This window comes from Notolepis coatsorum (assembly GCF_963971535.1).
Source record: "Notolepis coatsorum genome assembly, chromosome: 1".
Classification (NCBI taxonomy): domain Eukaryota; kingdom Metazoa; phylum Chordata; class Actinopteri; order Aulopiformes; family Paralepididae; genus Notolepis; species Notolepis coatsorum.
In genome coordinates, this window is record NC_140165.1 from 107978183 (window position 1) to 107993174 (window position 14992).

The window sequence follows — 14992 nt, forward strand, 5'->3', positions numbered from 1 at the left end:
CCTGGACGATGGGTCCGAAAAGACTCTCCTCCTCGCTTCCGCAGCAGCCCAGTTGGGCCTGCGAGGTGTCAAAGATACGATGACCATACGCACCATCAGAAGGGACCAGAAGACCATAAAGGGTGAAAAGGTCTCCTTCGAGATAGCAGCGGTGGACAAGCCCGAGAAGCAGTATAGTATAAGTAACGTCTTCACCAGCCACGACATAGGCCTGTCGCAGTACACCTACCCCATCCCACAGCTGATGGCTAAGTATGGGCACCTACGTCAACTACCTATACCGCTTATCGACGGCGACACACCGACCCTGCTCATCGGCTCCGACCACGCGGACCTCATTCTCCCAATTGAGGCGGCCCACGTCGGACCCAAAGGATGCCCGGTCGCGGTTCAGACCCGACTGGGATGGACGCTCCAAGGCCCCCTCTACGGACTTGACAGTCAACCCACGTCTACAAGCTGCCTACACACAGAGGCGAGCGACACCGGCCTCTCCCCCGTACAGCAGAGGCTATTGACATTAAGCGAGAGGCCCGTGAGAGAACCGTGGGTACCAGAGGGAGTTCGGAACTCCACCCCCCTCAGCTGCGCTTCAGACGTAGCTGACCTCGAACCCAGCACCCCAAGCGACTCCTTGACGGGGCGGCCGGGACCGGCCCCTCCTCACACGGGGTACAGAGCGAACAAGAGAAACAGACGGAGGAGGAGAAAGCACAGCCAAGCACAGATCAAAGCAGTCTCAGGCCTGCTTCCTCCTAAGCCCCCCTTCATCCCGTCCAGTCGTCATGACCATAGACCAGTCACCACCCCGAGCTGCGTGGCCGGCCGGCCGCGTAAGCAAAGTGACCACTGGTGCCGACGGAAAGGTCAGAGTGGCAGAAGTGCTCGGCCAAGGGCGGATCTACAACCGACCCGTGGCGAGGCTGATAGAGTCGCCAAGGCTCCCCGACTCGCCTAATGACGACCATGACCCCTGACTTTGTGAACTGCCCGACCCCTCACAGACATTGAGTAGTGGACAGTGCGGTTAATCTGTCTCTGCTTAGCTAATTAGGTGGGACTAATTAGGGGGCGGCTGTTACAAAGGGTCAGATTAAACCGAATATATATATTTATTGCCTGAGATCCCATGTATAATATTTGTATATCGTTTGATATCCCTTGTATATTCTTTGTACATATACACTGAATATCCCTTTAGTCTACAGGACAGACCATAATATTCGTTCTCCTATTGGAAGCGATCCCCTAGGCGCCAGTGACTTACCCCTAGAGCTGACTTGAAAGCTACCGACACGAACATGTCCCAACTAGCCCCGGTTCCGCGTAGGAATACGGCTACCGAAATACGAATGGTACTATTTGTTCACCGTGCACATAAATAGGGCGCAAGAAATGTAGAACTCCTCTTAGTCCCTTGTCCCGTTCAGTCTCGTTCAGTTCCAGTTATCCAAGTGACGTCTCTCCCCACTACGCAACGTGGGCAGAGTAGGGCTCGCATCGCCCCAAGATAGAGTCTCGTGTTATCCTAATACGTTTGTTTAACGTATCGTTCGCTATTTATTAGTAAACCTTCATTACGAGTCAAAGACCACGTGAAGTGGGTAATTGTGCGTCTACATAGAGCATTTATTGCCGCGTACTAATAGGATAGTAACGTCAAGTTCAACCGTGCACTACCGCGCACCGGAGGATACCTACACCGGACCAGCAGAGCCACTTTCCGGCAAGGATTATTATTCTTCATTGCTTTGACCAAGCTGCTGGAGCAGAGAACCGCCTACCCCACTGCTACTGTGGGATCTACACCTGCCCGTGAGACCATCACTCGAGCCCGTCTCTGTCGTACCAGAGGCTCCACGGCTTTCACCTACGCGGCGCACACCCTGGGACCAGGCTGCCTTTCCCCGCTGCTCCAGGGAGTAAGATCGCCTCCGTGGACCATTGACTTTCATAGAGCATTGCCTCCCCCTGCTGGCTTACAACCGGTAGTACACCCCCCCTCCCCAGAATACCAGATCTAATTCCTAACATTCCATATTGATTTACTTACGTACATTCTTTGCCTTATAAGCGCACCAAAGTAATGTAATATAATATTCTTTATGTAATAAATATTCTAAACGAGTATTTGTGTGGAAACCGTTTCATTGTGGAAGTGTTGTCATCTAATATACTTGTGTACAGTAAGGCCAGTAATGTACATACACGGTAGTAGTTTAATGATACTAATACTTGATTAATACAGTCAGGGAATTGTACCCCTCAGTTACAGCACCAATGCTAGCTGGCTGGCTACAGCCTTATTTACTAAATTATGGAGGCTTTTTAATCGTCAAGGTAAGAGAGGATTTGTCATGATCAACTGAAGGCGTATGCTATGGAACAATATGTGCTTGGGTTTTCAGAAAAAGGCCGGCAGCTATGTGACGCTAATTATTTAGCATCATCGCTGGCTGGCTACAACAATGGCGTATGGTATTCTCTGCGAGACCAATATTATTCTATGACAGCCCCGCCCCCATTCGCTAACCAACCAATCACTGCTACGCAATATCAACGCAACGGTTGTTTAGGTTAGATTTTGGAGACATGTACGCAGCATCCTCGCAACACAGTCTACAAGACCCTAAACAACAACCGCGCTGAAATCGCGCTGATGTTGTGTTGAAGTTGCTTTGAAGTTGCTGTAGCATGTAGAGGCCTTAAGGCCAACCTTGGCACACTCTGTCTCCACTCTGCACAGGAGTTCCTGTGCCTGCTCTACGTGGTCAGAGAGCAGGCTGATGTCGTCCGCGTAGTCCAGGTCTGTTAGCACTACGGCGGGGTGTCGTCTCGATCTCCTTGGGGTTATTGTGAGACCAAGTTCCTGCTCCCGTCCATTGATGGCGATAATAACCGATAATAACGAGTGCACCCAAGTGAATGTGGAAGTTGGATCTGTGGGGCTAGTAGTAGTGTTAATCAAAGTAAAACGTTACATTATACCTAGAAACCTTCAAGTCTCATGGAGTATTTTACATCCCGTATCAACATCAACGGCTGTGTGAATGGCATTTGGTTTGGTAAGCTGTGGTCAACTAAAACATACACCATATACACCTACAAACACAACATTAACCTCTTAACTGGCACCCCCCAAAGGTGCCAATTTTTTTTACTTGAACTTGAGGACGGCATACTTTTTTTGCAAACCAAAATACCATACTTTATACTTATAGCAAAAGAGCCTGGTCTCTTTTGAAAGATAACATTCTGACGTTTCTGATACAATAAAGAAATTCACTTTTAGTGCTAATGAAATAGAGTAACATAGGTCTGAACTTGAGTTGTAGAAAAACTTGTTACATAATTACATCATCATTAGAATGTTCAGTTCCAAATTCTATCTCTCTTGTTTGTTTGTGTGTGTGTGTGTGTGTGTGTGTGTGTGTGTGTAGTCCGCATGCCTGGGCTAGGTCTCTCATTGGGTGATTTCCATTCCAGGTTGCTAGGCAACAACAGGTGGAGGTGTTCTCTGTCTCCGCCCTGCTCGTGAAACCAGGCCTTCAGCACCATCTCCATGGCAACCACACTGTTCTCCACCCGCTGTAGGTCCACCTCCGTCCCCAGCATCACACCGTCTGGAGACAGACAAACTGTACATTAACCCTTTAACCTTCTGTAGTGTGGTAGTGAAAGGGATATACCGACTATCTACACAGTATCTAATGACAATAGAATGATACCTTCTACCGGGGCGGCTAGGTGGTGTAGTGGGCAAGGCACTCGCCACCAGTGTGGAGACGCTAGGATTCGCGTGTTCGAGCCCAGCTCTCCACATTGTTTTCAGTTTAGCTGGTCGTCCGTACTAATACACATTGGCCGTATTACGGGGAGGGAAACTGAAGGGTGGGGATCGGGCGTTGTGAACAAGCGACTCCTACAGGTCGGTTGGTGCGCCTGCGCAGTAGAATCAGGAAGTGTCGGTGGCAGCGTGAGCCTCCCACGCGTTACTCCTCGACACTGAGAGATCGAGCTGCGCAGGTGAAAAGATGCGACTGCTGTTACCTCAAGTACCGGAGGGGACTTGTGCTATGTATGACTTAGTCCACATTGCAGCCGGCTTGTGGGAGGCAAGAAACAGCGTTCGTGACAGGGGAGGGTTGAATTGGATGATACGAAATTGGGATGGGAGAAAAATATAGAAAAATGGGAGAAAAAGTGGATCAAAAAAAAAAAAATTATACCTTCTACCCTTTTAGACTGCATTTAATACAGTGCTTTTATCCAAAGCGCTTTACAACTTATGCCTCACATTCACCCATACACAGACGGCGATGGCAACCAGACCGGTGCCATTCCTGCTCATCGGAGGCAGTTGAGGGGGTTAAGTGTCTTGCTCAAGGACATTTCAACACACTGACGAAAGGGGCCGGAATCGAACAGTTGGGAAAGCCTGGTCAAGGGTAAGTGCTTACAATTTATTTTTAATAAATAGAAAATAAATATGACACCCATTCAAAAGCCATATTATTATATTAAAATGCACTATTGTTAGATCAGAGAATATAAGGTTGTTTTTCCTGAAAAGCTGTAAAACATTACAGTGAAGTGGTCATAAGGTTTGTTTTTAAATGCTATTTCACTCTTTCACCAGTAGATGGAAACAAAGATCAGTAAATGCAACACATGGCCTCAGTGAGTTATAGCCATACTGTGTATAGTGAATGCATAGTGAAATATGAGGAATATAGATAGTTGCCTTGGAGCGATGGACAGATGACAGATTGTTATACTTCCTCAGACAAGAACTCAGGGATACATGTAATATTTCACTTTATGCCATGTAGGACTCAAGGCTCATAATGATAAAGCTATTGCTGCTACCGTCATCTCGTTTAAACCCATAGACTAAGATAGCAGACTGGAGGCTTAAGGACTTGGCACACTGGGGGGAATGAACAATGTCTTAATTGAGTCTTACTAGGGATGCTCGATATTGGCTTTTTTACCGATACACCGATATTGTCCAACTCTTAATTTCCGATACCGATATCAACCGATACCGATATATGCAGGCCCCCCCCCCCCCCCCCCAAAAATGAATAATTTCAGGTAATTAACATTACATATATCTTGTCGTGTAATTAACACAACATTATGCATTTTTTTAAACCGATACCGATATTTTCCGATATCAAATTTTTATGTCAATATCGGCCCATAATATCTATCAGACATCTCTAATTCTTACAGGAAATGTATCTTGTAAAGTCATCAAGCTGGTAACGTGTTCTCTGGCTGACACACCACCTCTGTTTAGGTCACAGCTAATCCAGAACAAGAGGTGACATAGTAGAGTTGATTGATTTCAATGTAATGAACTGTTGCCTTATGCTGCCACTAAGGCTCTGCCCTACACCTGGGGGTATAATGAAGTCTACTAACAAATCTGACATATAACATAAAACAGAGACAAAGCAGCAGTAAACAACAACCACAACAAGGGCTTGAGGGTTGTTCCTGGTGAAGTCTTTGTGGGGATACATGTATTATTGGTAATGGCTGTTCTGTACAGAAGGGCTCTGAATCAGTTACTGGAAAGGAGGGTTTTTTATTGATTATTGATTGGGTGGAACAAGTTGCCTTGTCATACTGTGAGGTGGGCAGAGACCACTGGGTAGTGTAGAGGTCTAAACACTGGAGCGGCTGGGTAGTGTAGAGGTCTAAACACTGGAGCGGCTGGGTAGTGTAGAGGTCTAAACACTGGAGCGGCTGGGTAGTGTAGAGGTCTAAACACTGGAGCAGCTGGGTAGTGTAGAGGTCTAAACACTGGAGCAGCTGGGTAGTGTAGAGGTCTAAACACTGGAGCAGCTGGGTAGTGTAGAGGTCTAAACACTGGAGCAGCTGGGTAGTGTAGAGGTCTAAACACTGGAGTGGCTGGGTAGTGTAGAGGTCTAAACACTGGAGCAGCTGGGTAGTGTAGAGGTCTAAACACTGGAGTGGCTGAGTAGAGTAGAGGTCTAAACACTGGAGCGGCTGGGTAGTGTAGAGGTCTAAACACTGGAGTGGCTGAGTAGAGTAGAGGTCTAAACACTGGAGCGGCTGGGTAGAGTAGAGGTCTAAACACTGGAGCAGCTGGGTAGTGTAGAGGTCTAAACACTGGAGTGGCTGAGTAGAGTAGAGGTCTAAACACTGGAGCAGCTGGGTAGTGTAGAAGTCTAAACACTGGAGCAGCTGGGTAGTGTAGAAGTCTAAACACTGGAGCAGCTGGGTAGTGTAGAGGTCTAAACACTGGAGCAGCTGGGTAGTGTAGAGGTCTAAACACTGGAGTGGCTGAGTAGAGTAGAGGTCTAAACACTGGAGCGGCTGGGTAGAGTAGAGGTCTAAACACTGGAGTGGCTGAGTAGAGTAGAGGTCTAAACACTGGTGCGGCTGGGTAGTTGTAGTAATCCAAACTACTGTACTACGCAGTGACGTCATCACGTCACAGGCAGTAGCCTAGGTTGCGAGAGGGTTTGACGGTTGGCAGTTGTAATGTGACCCTGAACTACACTCAGTAAACGCTCTGATATAAAACCATCATCTCTTCATTATCGTGCACCACAAACATTACAGTGGCGACGAGGATATGACTGGATACATAGGCTATACGCTATGTGAAGGACTTGTCGAACTTTCTGGAAGAAAGAAGAAAGAACCACGAAGTTTGCCGGTCCGACGTGCGTGCTTAGCTAAACAAAGCTAACGTTAACTAATGTTAATGCGGTGCTGGATGCAAGAAGAGGAGATGAACTCCATCCTCATGGGAAGCCAAGCAGCTATTCTGCCGTTCGACACGGAGACAGACCCGGGTTCATTGGGAACGAGATGGAGTAAGTGAATTCAGAGATATGACCATTTCCTAGTAGCAATGAACATTGTGAATGATGGCAGGAAAAGGGCTTTACTGTTGCATTTAGCTGGAGAACGAGTGCATGACATATATGACACTCTCGCCGGGACTGATGATGATTATAATGTTACAAAGACGAAGCTAAATAGATATTTCTCCCCAAAGAAAAACATGCAGTGCCTTGTTTATAAGTTCAGAAAAGCTATGCAGCAGGCTGGTGAAAATCTGGATACTTACCACACTCAGCTCCGTATGCTCGCCAAAGACTGTGAATTCGCAGAAACAGACTGCGAGATCAAAGCACAGCTCATTCAGAGCTGCAGTTCCTCGAGAGTCCGCAGGAGGGCGCTGAGAGAATCCGAAATGACATTAGAAGCTTTGTTGAACTTTGGGAGAACACTGGAGTTATCAGAACAGCAGGCTGTGGGCATTGAGCAAGGAGCAACCGCTGCTGTCAATGCGCTGGAACACAGGCAAAGGCCACAGACAGCTGATTACAAGGGAAATAGGAACAACAGCAGACAATGCATGAATTGTGGAGGAAGATATCCTCACAATGGAGATTGCCCAGCCAAAGGAAAAGAGTGCAACATATGTGGAAAACTAAATCACTATGCCAAGGTATGTCGTATGAATATAAATAAATCAGCACAAAGTCAAGAGAAGAAATCAGATCGAAGTGAGGATAAAGACGCCACATATGGAAAATGGAAACACACAAGAAAAGTTAATCAAGTCACTACATCTTTCTGCGCACACAGTGCACACAGCGCACACGGAGATTCGTCCAGCAGTGAAGACGACCAATATGTGTTTGCTGTGAATGGCGAAGCCTGCACTAAACACCCTCGAACGCATGTCAGGCTCAATGACATTAAAGTGCAAGTACTGATTGACTCTGGAGCGTCGGTTAACATAATAAGTGAAACCGTGTTTAACACACTTGAGCCAAAACCAACGATGAGAGCAGCAAAGATCAAGATCTTCTGCGTCAGACAACGCTCTGCCCATCACAGGTGTCTTCGAGTGCAGTGTCCAGGCGAAGGACAGAAACACGGAGGCAACATTCTACGTGCTGAAAGGAAATGGACATTCGCTCCTGAGTTATGACACAGCTAGTAAGCTTGGGCTTATTAAAATTATCAACAGTGTCGACCTCGCCACCCGCAGCGTGGCAGATTAACTGATTGACAGCTACCCAGAGCTGTTCACCGGCATTGGAAAACTAAAGGATTTTCAGGTGAAGTTATACATAAACCCTGACATACAGCCAACGTGTCAACCACACAGGAGAGTGCCTTTTCACGTTCGACAGAAGGTTGAGGAAGAATTAAAGAGGCTGGAGGATGACGACATCATCGAACGGGTGACCGGACCAACGCCCTGGGTGTCGCCCATTGTGACCCCTCCGAAGCCTAAGGATCCTGATAAGGTCAGGATTTGTGTCGACATGCGGCAAGCAAACGTGGCTGTACAGAGAGAACGTCATCTCACACCTACAATGGACAACGTGATCCATGAGCTCAACGGTGCGAGATTCTTCTCAAAACTGGACCTCAACAAAGGATACCATCAGCTAGAGCTACATCCTGACAGTCGGTATATCACTACCTTCACCACACACCTGGGTCTGAGACTGAGTTTTGGTATATCATCTGCTGCTGAGGTTTTTCAGAACGCCATGTCAATCCCTGCATGGCATCCCTGGTGTCAAAAATCTCAGAGATGACATCATAGTATATGGTGCAACCCAGAAGGCCCATGACGACGCTCTGACAGCAGTGTTCGCCAGACTGAAGGAATGTGGTCTCACACTCAACGTGACAAGTGTGAGTACAACAAAGAACGACTCGAGTTTTTTGGTTTTATTTTTTCCGCAGACGGCATCTCAGCAGACCCCCGGAAAGTGACAACGATACATCAGGCCGCTGAACCCAAGGACCCTGCGGAGATCAGGAGCCTCCTTGGAATGGCAAATTACTGTTCAAGATTTATACAGGATTTCTCTACCATCACTGCACCCCTCAGAGAGCTAACAAAGAAAGAAGTGCCCTGGTGCTGGGGTGAAGAACAGTCAAAAGCACTACAAACTCTCAAGGAGAGTCTCACAAGCAACACCACCATGTCATACTTTGACCCGAAAAAGGACACTGAACTGGTCGTGGACGCCAGCCCGTTTGGTTTGGGTGCCATTCTCTCTCAAGGAAAAGAGGGAGAGAAACGCGTCATAGCGTATGCCAGCCGTATGCCAGGAGATACTCACAGACAGAACGAAAAGGTCTAGCGATTGTGTGGAGTTGTGAGCATTTCCATCTATATCTCTACGGACATCCATTTACCCTAGTGACTGATCACAAGCCGCTAGAAATGATTTGGAACAACCCAAGGTCCAAGCCACCTGCCCGGATAGAGAGAGGCTCCAGCCCTATGACTTTCGAATCGTCTACAAAAAGGGAGCGGACAATCCAGCGGATTACATGTCACGCCATCCGATCCCCATACAAACATCCACGAACACAAGAGCCTCGAAAGTTGCAGAGGAATATGTCAACTTCATATCTCTGTTCGCCACACCCAAGGCGATGACGCTGGAAGAGATAAAAACAGAGACATTAAAGGACAACACGCTACAACAAGTCAGTGCCCACATTAAGAACGACACGTGGCACAGAGTGACAGATAAAACGCCAAATGCTCATGCACTACGGCAGTATAGACATGTCAGCACGGAACTCACACTCTCAGCGAGCGAGGACATTATACTCCGGGGAAGCAGGATCGTCATGCCCCTGTCCCTACAGCAGAGAGTCCTGGAACTTGCACATAAAAGCCATCAAGGCATTGCAAAGACCAAAGCCCTCCTCCGAGAGAAGGTGTGGTTTCCCAACATTGATCAACAGGCTGAAGCCCTCAGTCGAAACTGCCTAGCGTGTCAGGCTACAACTCCAATCACAAGAACGGAACCACTCAAGATGTCAGAGCTACCAGAAGCGCTGTGGCATTCTGTGAGTGCAGATTTCTATGGTCCCCTCCCGTCCGGAGAATACCTGCTGGTGATCGTAGACGACTACACACGCTACCCTGTAGTGAACATCATCCGTTCTACATCCGCCAATGTGGTGATACCCAGCATGGACAGTGTCTTCTCCCCTTTTGGGATACCCCGAGTCGTCCGGACAGACAATGGACCTCCGTTTAACGGCTCACAGTTTTCCCAGTTTGCCAGTTACATGGGATTTCATCACAGGAAAATAACACCTTTGTGGCCGCAGGCTAACGCCACCGCTGAAAGATTTATGCGTACTCTTGGCAAGATCATCCGGATAGCCCCGATGCAAGGTCTGCCATGGAAGCAGCAGTTGAACATCTTCCTCCGTAAGTACAGATCTACACCCCACTGCACGACAGGAAGATCACCAGCAGAACTGATGTTCCAGAGACCAATGAACACCAAGATACCATCCGCCTGTCATATCACCATTCCTACTGACAGCGAGGTGCGCAAGAGAGACACTGAGGCAAAGTCTAAAATGAAAGCTTGTTCTGACAACCGACAACATGCTACACAATCCAACATCGTGCCAGGTGACACTGTGCTCTGTCGTAAGCCGAGGCAGAACAAACTCACAACACCCTACAGAAAAGAACCACTCACAGTCACAAGCGTTAAAGGCTCCATGGTGACTGCTGGACGGCATGGCTATGCCACAACGAGGAACAGTTCATTCTTCAAAAAGATCCATCCCGAGGCACAGCGACGTCCGCTGCCACATCTAGACCCAGACATGGATCCTGATCCGGACGACAATGAAGATGCTGAACCAGCACCGCCGCCGCTCAGATATCCAGTCAGGCAGCACAGACCCGTTCTGTAGTGCAAAGATGTATAATGTATAATGTTATTTATACATGTTTATTAGGCAGCATTATTCCTGAGTTTCGTTTGACACTAAGTTGTAATACCAACTATTTGACAGTTTGTCTTCTTAAAAAAGAAGTAGTAGCGGCTGAGTAGAGTAGAGGTCTAAACACTGGAGCGGCTGAGTAGTGTAGAGGTCTAAACACTGGAGCAGCTGAGTAGTGTAGAGGTCTAAACACTGGAGCGGCTGAGTAGAGTAGAGGTCTAAACACTGGAGCGGCTGAGTAGAGTAGAGGTCTAAACACTGGAGCGGCTGAGTAGAGTAGAGGTCTAAACACTGGAGCGGCTGGGTAGTGTAGAGGTCTAAACACTGGAGCGGCTGGGTAGTGTAGAGGTCTAAACACTGGAGCGGCTGAGTAGAGTAGAGGTCTAAACACTGGAGCGGCTGGGTAGTGTAGAGGTCTAAACACTGGAGCGGCTGAGTAGAGTAGAGGTCTAAACACTGGAGCGGCTGGGTAGTGTAGAGGTCTAAACACTGGAGCGGCTGAGTAGTGTAGAGGTCTAAACACTGGAGCGGCTGGGTAGTGTAGAGGTCTAAACACTGGAGCGGCTGAGTAGAGTAGAGGTCTAAACACTGGAGCGGCTGAGTAGTGTAGAGGTCTAAACACTGGAGCAGCTGGGTAGAGTATAGGTCTAAACACTGGAGCGGCTGGGTAGTGTAGAGGTCTAAACACTGGAGCAGCTGGGTAGAGTAGAGGTCTAAACACTGGAGCGGCTGGGTAGTGTAGAGGTCTAAACACTGGAGCGGCTGAGTAGAGTAGAGGTCTAAACACTGGAGCGGCTGGGTAGAGTAGAGGTCTAAACACTGGAGCGGCTGGGTAGTGTAGAGGTCTAAACACTGGAGCGGCTGAGTAGAGTAGAGGTCTAAACACTGGAGCGGCTGGGTAGTGTAGAGGTCTAAACACTGGAGCGGCTGGGTAGAGTAGAGGTCTAAACACTGGAGCGGCTGAGTAGAGTAGAGGTCTAAACACTGGAGCGGCTGGGTAGTGTAGAGGTCTAAACACTGGAGCGGCTGAGTAGAGTAGAGGTCTAAACACTGGAGCGGCTGAGTAGAGTAGAGGTCTAAACACTGGAGTGGCTGAGTAGAGTAGAGGTCTAAACACTGGAGCGGCTGAGTAGAGTAGAGGTCTAAACACTGGAGCGGCTGAGTAGAGTAGAGGTCTAAACACTGGAGCGGCTGAGTAGTGGCTTCGGTGTTCTTCTCCTACCAGGCGATGATCTTCCCAAACAGGATGCTCTCGACTTTAGTACCTTGGGAGAGAGAGGCCATGATGAACTTCCCCAGATGGCTGAGGAAGAAGAAGCGCTTCATTTAGCTGACGCTTAAACCAAAGCGACTTACAAGTTCTGTACAGTCAGCAGGAAGGGTACAGCTCTGGCAGCTAAGGGTAAGTGATATTGTTCGTCAAACAGTGTCAAACTTGAGTGCTATACAGACTTTAGTGCATATTAGCATAGTAGGTAATAATAATATAGGCATGGTAGATTCCTTAGTAACAGAGTGCATGCTAGTAAAAGACAGTAGTGGCGCGGCTGGGTAGTGTAGAGGTCTAAGCAATCGCCTACCACTGCAGAGACTCTGAATCCAGCTGTCAGCGGTGCCTCCAGCTTGTTGGCAGTGTATGAGTCCTGGTCATTGCAAACAGCGACTCCTACTGGTCGGTCGGGGTGCCTGTTCAGCAGGGAGGGGATCTGGGGGAAATAGCGTGAACCTCTGCACGCGTTACGTTCTCCCAGTGAACCTCATCGCTGTCAGGTGAAAAGAAGCGTCTGACGACTCCACATGTATCGGAGGAGGTATGTGATATTACACCCTCCCCAGACCGACAGTGGGGCAATGACCAGGAAGGGAATTGGCATAACAGGAAAAATAAGACGACAGAAAATTGGGCAGGTTTCGGCGGTTCTGACTGTCGTGGGAAGTTTGTTCCACCATTGCGGAGCAAGGACAGCGAATAGCCTGCTTCTCTTTGATGACCCCCCCCCCCCCCCCCCCCCTCCCCGGAGCTCGGATAGTAGTGGTTCTGAGGTGGCCAGAAGATGTAGAGCGGAGGGGTCTTGAGGGTGTGTAGTTAGTTAGAGGCCATTGACCGGAGGTAGACAGGAGCCGTTCCCTTCGCTGCACGGTATATCAGGTCAAGGACCTTAAAGTGGGATTCATGCAGCCATGTGAAGCCAGTGCAGCTCTCTAAGAAGTGGGGTAACATGGGCTGACTTTGGTAGGTTGGAGATCAGGTGGGACAATTACAGTATTTCAGTCATTATCATTATTTATTTAATCAACCTCCATAGCCATCCATGATCTCTGAGATGGGAGGCTGTCCTCTCCATGTCCAGTAATATAAATTGATCAACACAGAAGATATAGGACCTACATCTAGAATATAGAACGCCCTTCCCCATCTCCTCTCTGTCCTCTAATGTCATTGTATCATCTCCTCTCTGTCTGCTAATGTCATTGTACAGAATAGACTGACCCTTTAGAAGTCCCCCCTCTCTCTTTACCTCCATCTCTTTCATTGCTGTTCAATAGTTGATCAGTTGTAATGGACAAGAGTATATATAGTGGGGCGACATAGCTCAACATATCAAACCAATTGTTCATGTTGTGATAAAAGCACCAAATTTGGCAGATGTGTTGATAGATATATTGGGAACAAAACAGGATATTGGGGCGTTACAAACTAGCACCCTTGTGGTCGTGGCAGGCATTTTTCAAAATGGCCACCAGCTGTTTTAATAGAGACATAAGTACAGCAATTATCACACTGATACAGAAAAAAGGAAAGGATGGAAACATCTGTGCTAACTATCGTCCATTGTCCCTTCTTAATGGAGACTTAAAATTATATGCCAAGGTCCTCGCACGGCGTCTAGAGACGATACTGCCAATATTGGTCCACCCAGACCAAACTGGATTTGTTAAACAAAGATTTGCATCAGATAATTTAAGACAACTGTTACACATTATTGACAAAGCTCCAAAAATATCACCATGTGCAGTGTTGTCCCTTGACGCCGAAAAGGCCTTCGATAGGCTGGAATGGGAGTACTTATGGCACACCATGAAGAATATGGCATTTGGAGACACATTTATAAATATGCTCAAAATCTTATATCATAATCCAACGGCCATGGTTATCACATCCAATCAGGGTTCCACACCCTTCCCTATCAGACGTAGCGTCAGGCAGGGTTGCCCCGCCTCCGCATTATTATTTGCGTTATCTCTTGAACCCTTGGCCCAATTCTTTTTAAATTGTGCCGAAATAAAACCCATAATAGTAAATAACACTTACCATAAAATTTGTCTGTACACAGACGATCTGTTATTATTTCTTGACAATACACCACGGTCCCTACCTGTAGTCCTAGACACATTTTAGTTTTATTTCAGGCTACAAGATCAACTTGAATAAATCAATTTTACTTCCCCTAAATACAGCAGCAAGTAGTCCCCACCTACATACAGAAATACCAGTGGGCTCTGGTTTCAGATATTTAGGTATAGATATATACCCATCCATTGACAAAATTGTGTCAAAATATTACAAGAGCCTTCAGAAGTTAAACCGTTGGTCACTATTATTAATCCCATTTTCAGTCAGGCTTTCAGTAGTCAAGACCCATATTCTCCCTAAGATCAATTTTCTGGTAAGCATGATTCATTTACCGCCACCTCCAGGATTTTGGGAGAAGCTACAGGGACTAGTATTCAAATGTATATGGCGTGAACAACATCCACGAATCAGCAATTCCACACTCCAAAACAGTAGGAAAGCAGGAGGGCTATCGGTTCCTAATTTCGAACAGTACTATTTTTCTTTTATGCTCAGACCGTTGCTAAGATGGTTCAATAATGATTCTGACATACCATGGGTGAATATCGAGAGGCACATTGTATCTCCATATACACTCAAAGATATCCTCTTTTCTGGTCTATCCCAAAGCTTTTGCCGTACTAAATTCGGCCCAATTATAGCACATTCAATTTACGTCTGGAAATATTTTGCCGAAACGGGACAGTGGAACACAAAATGGCACATAGATACCCCTATTTTTAATAACAACTTCTTACTGTTGGGAGGGAAACCAGCTACATTTCCCAATTGGCAAAGACAAGGTATTCACAAACTATCTGACATATACAGTGAATACAGTCTCAGATCATTTCAAGAGCTCAAACAAATCTATAA

General features: G+C 47.2%; 1 protein-coding gene across 1 annotated transcript in view; it reads right to left on the reverse strand.

Annotated features, from left to right (window-relative positions):
• m1ap (meiosis 1 associated protein) overlaps window positions 1–14992 on the reverse strand; it is a gene marked incomplete at both ends in the record, with an annotated part of 226913 nt that overhangs the window by 86699 nt on the left and 125222 nt on the right. Inside the window, one exon of the mRNA XM_084336968.1 lies at window positions 3450–3623. Coding sequence (XP_084193094.1) covers window positions 3450–3623 — 174 coding nt within the window. The remainder of the gene's footprint in view (window positions 1–3449; window positions 3624–14992) is intronic.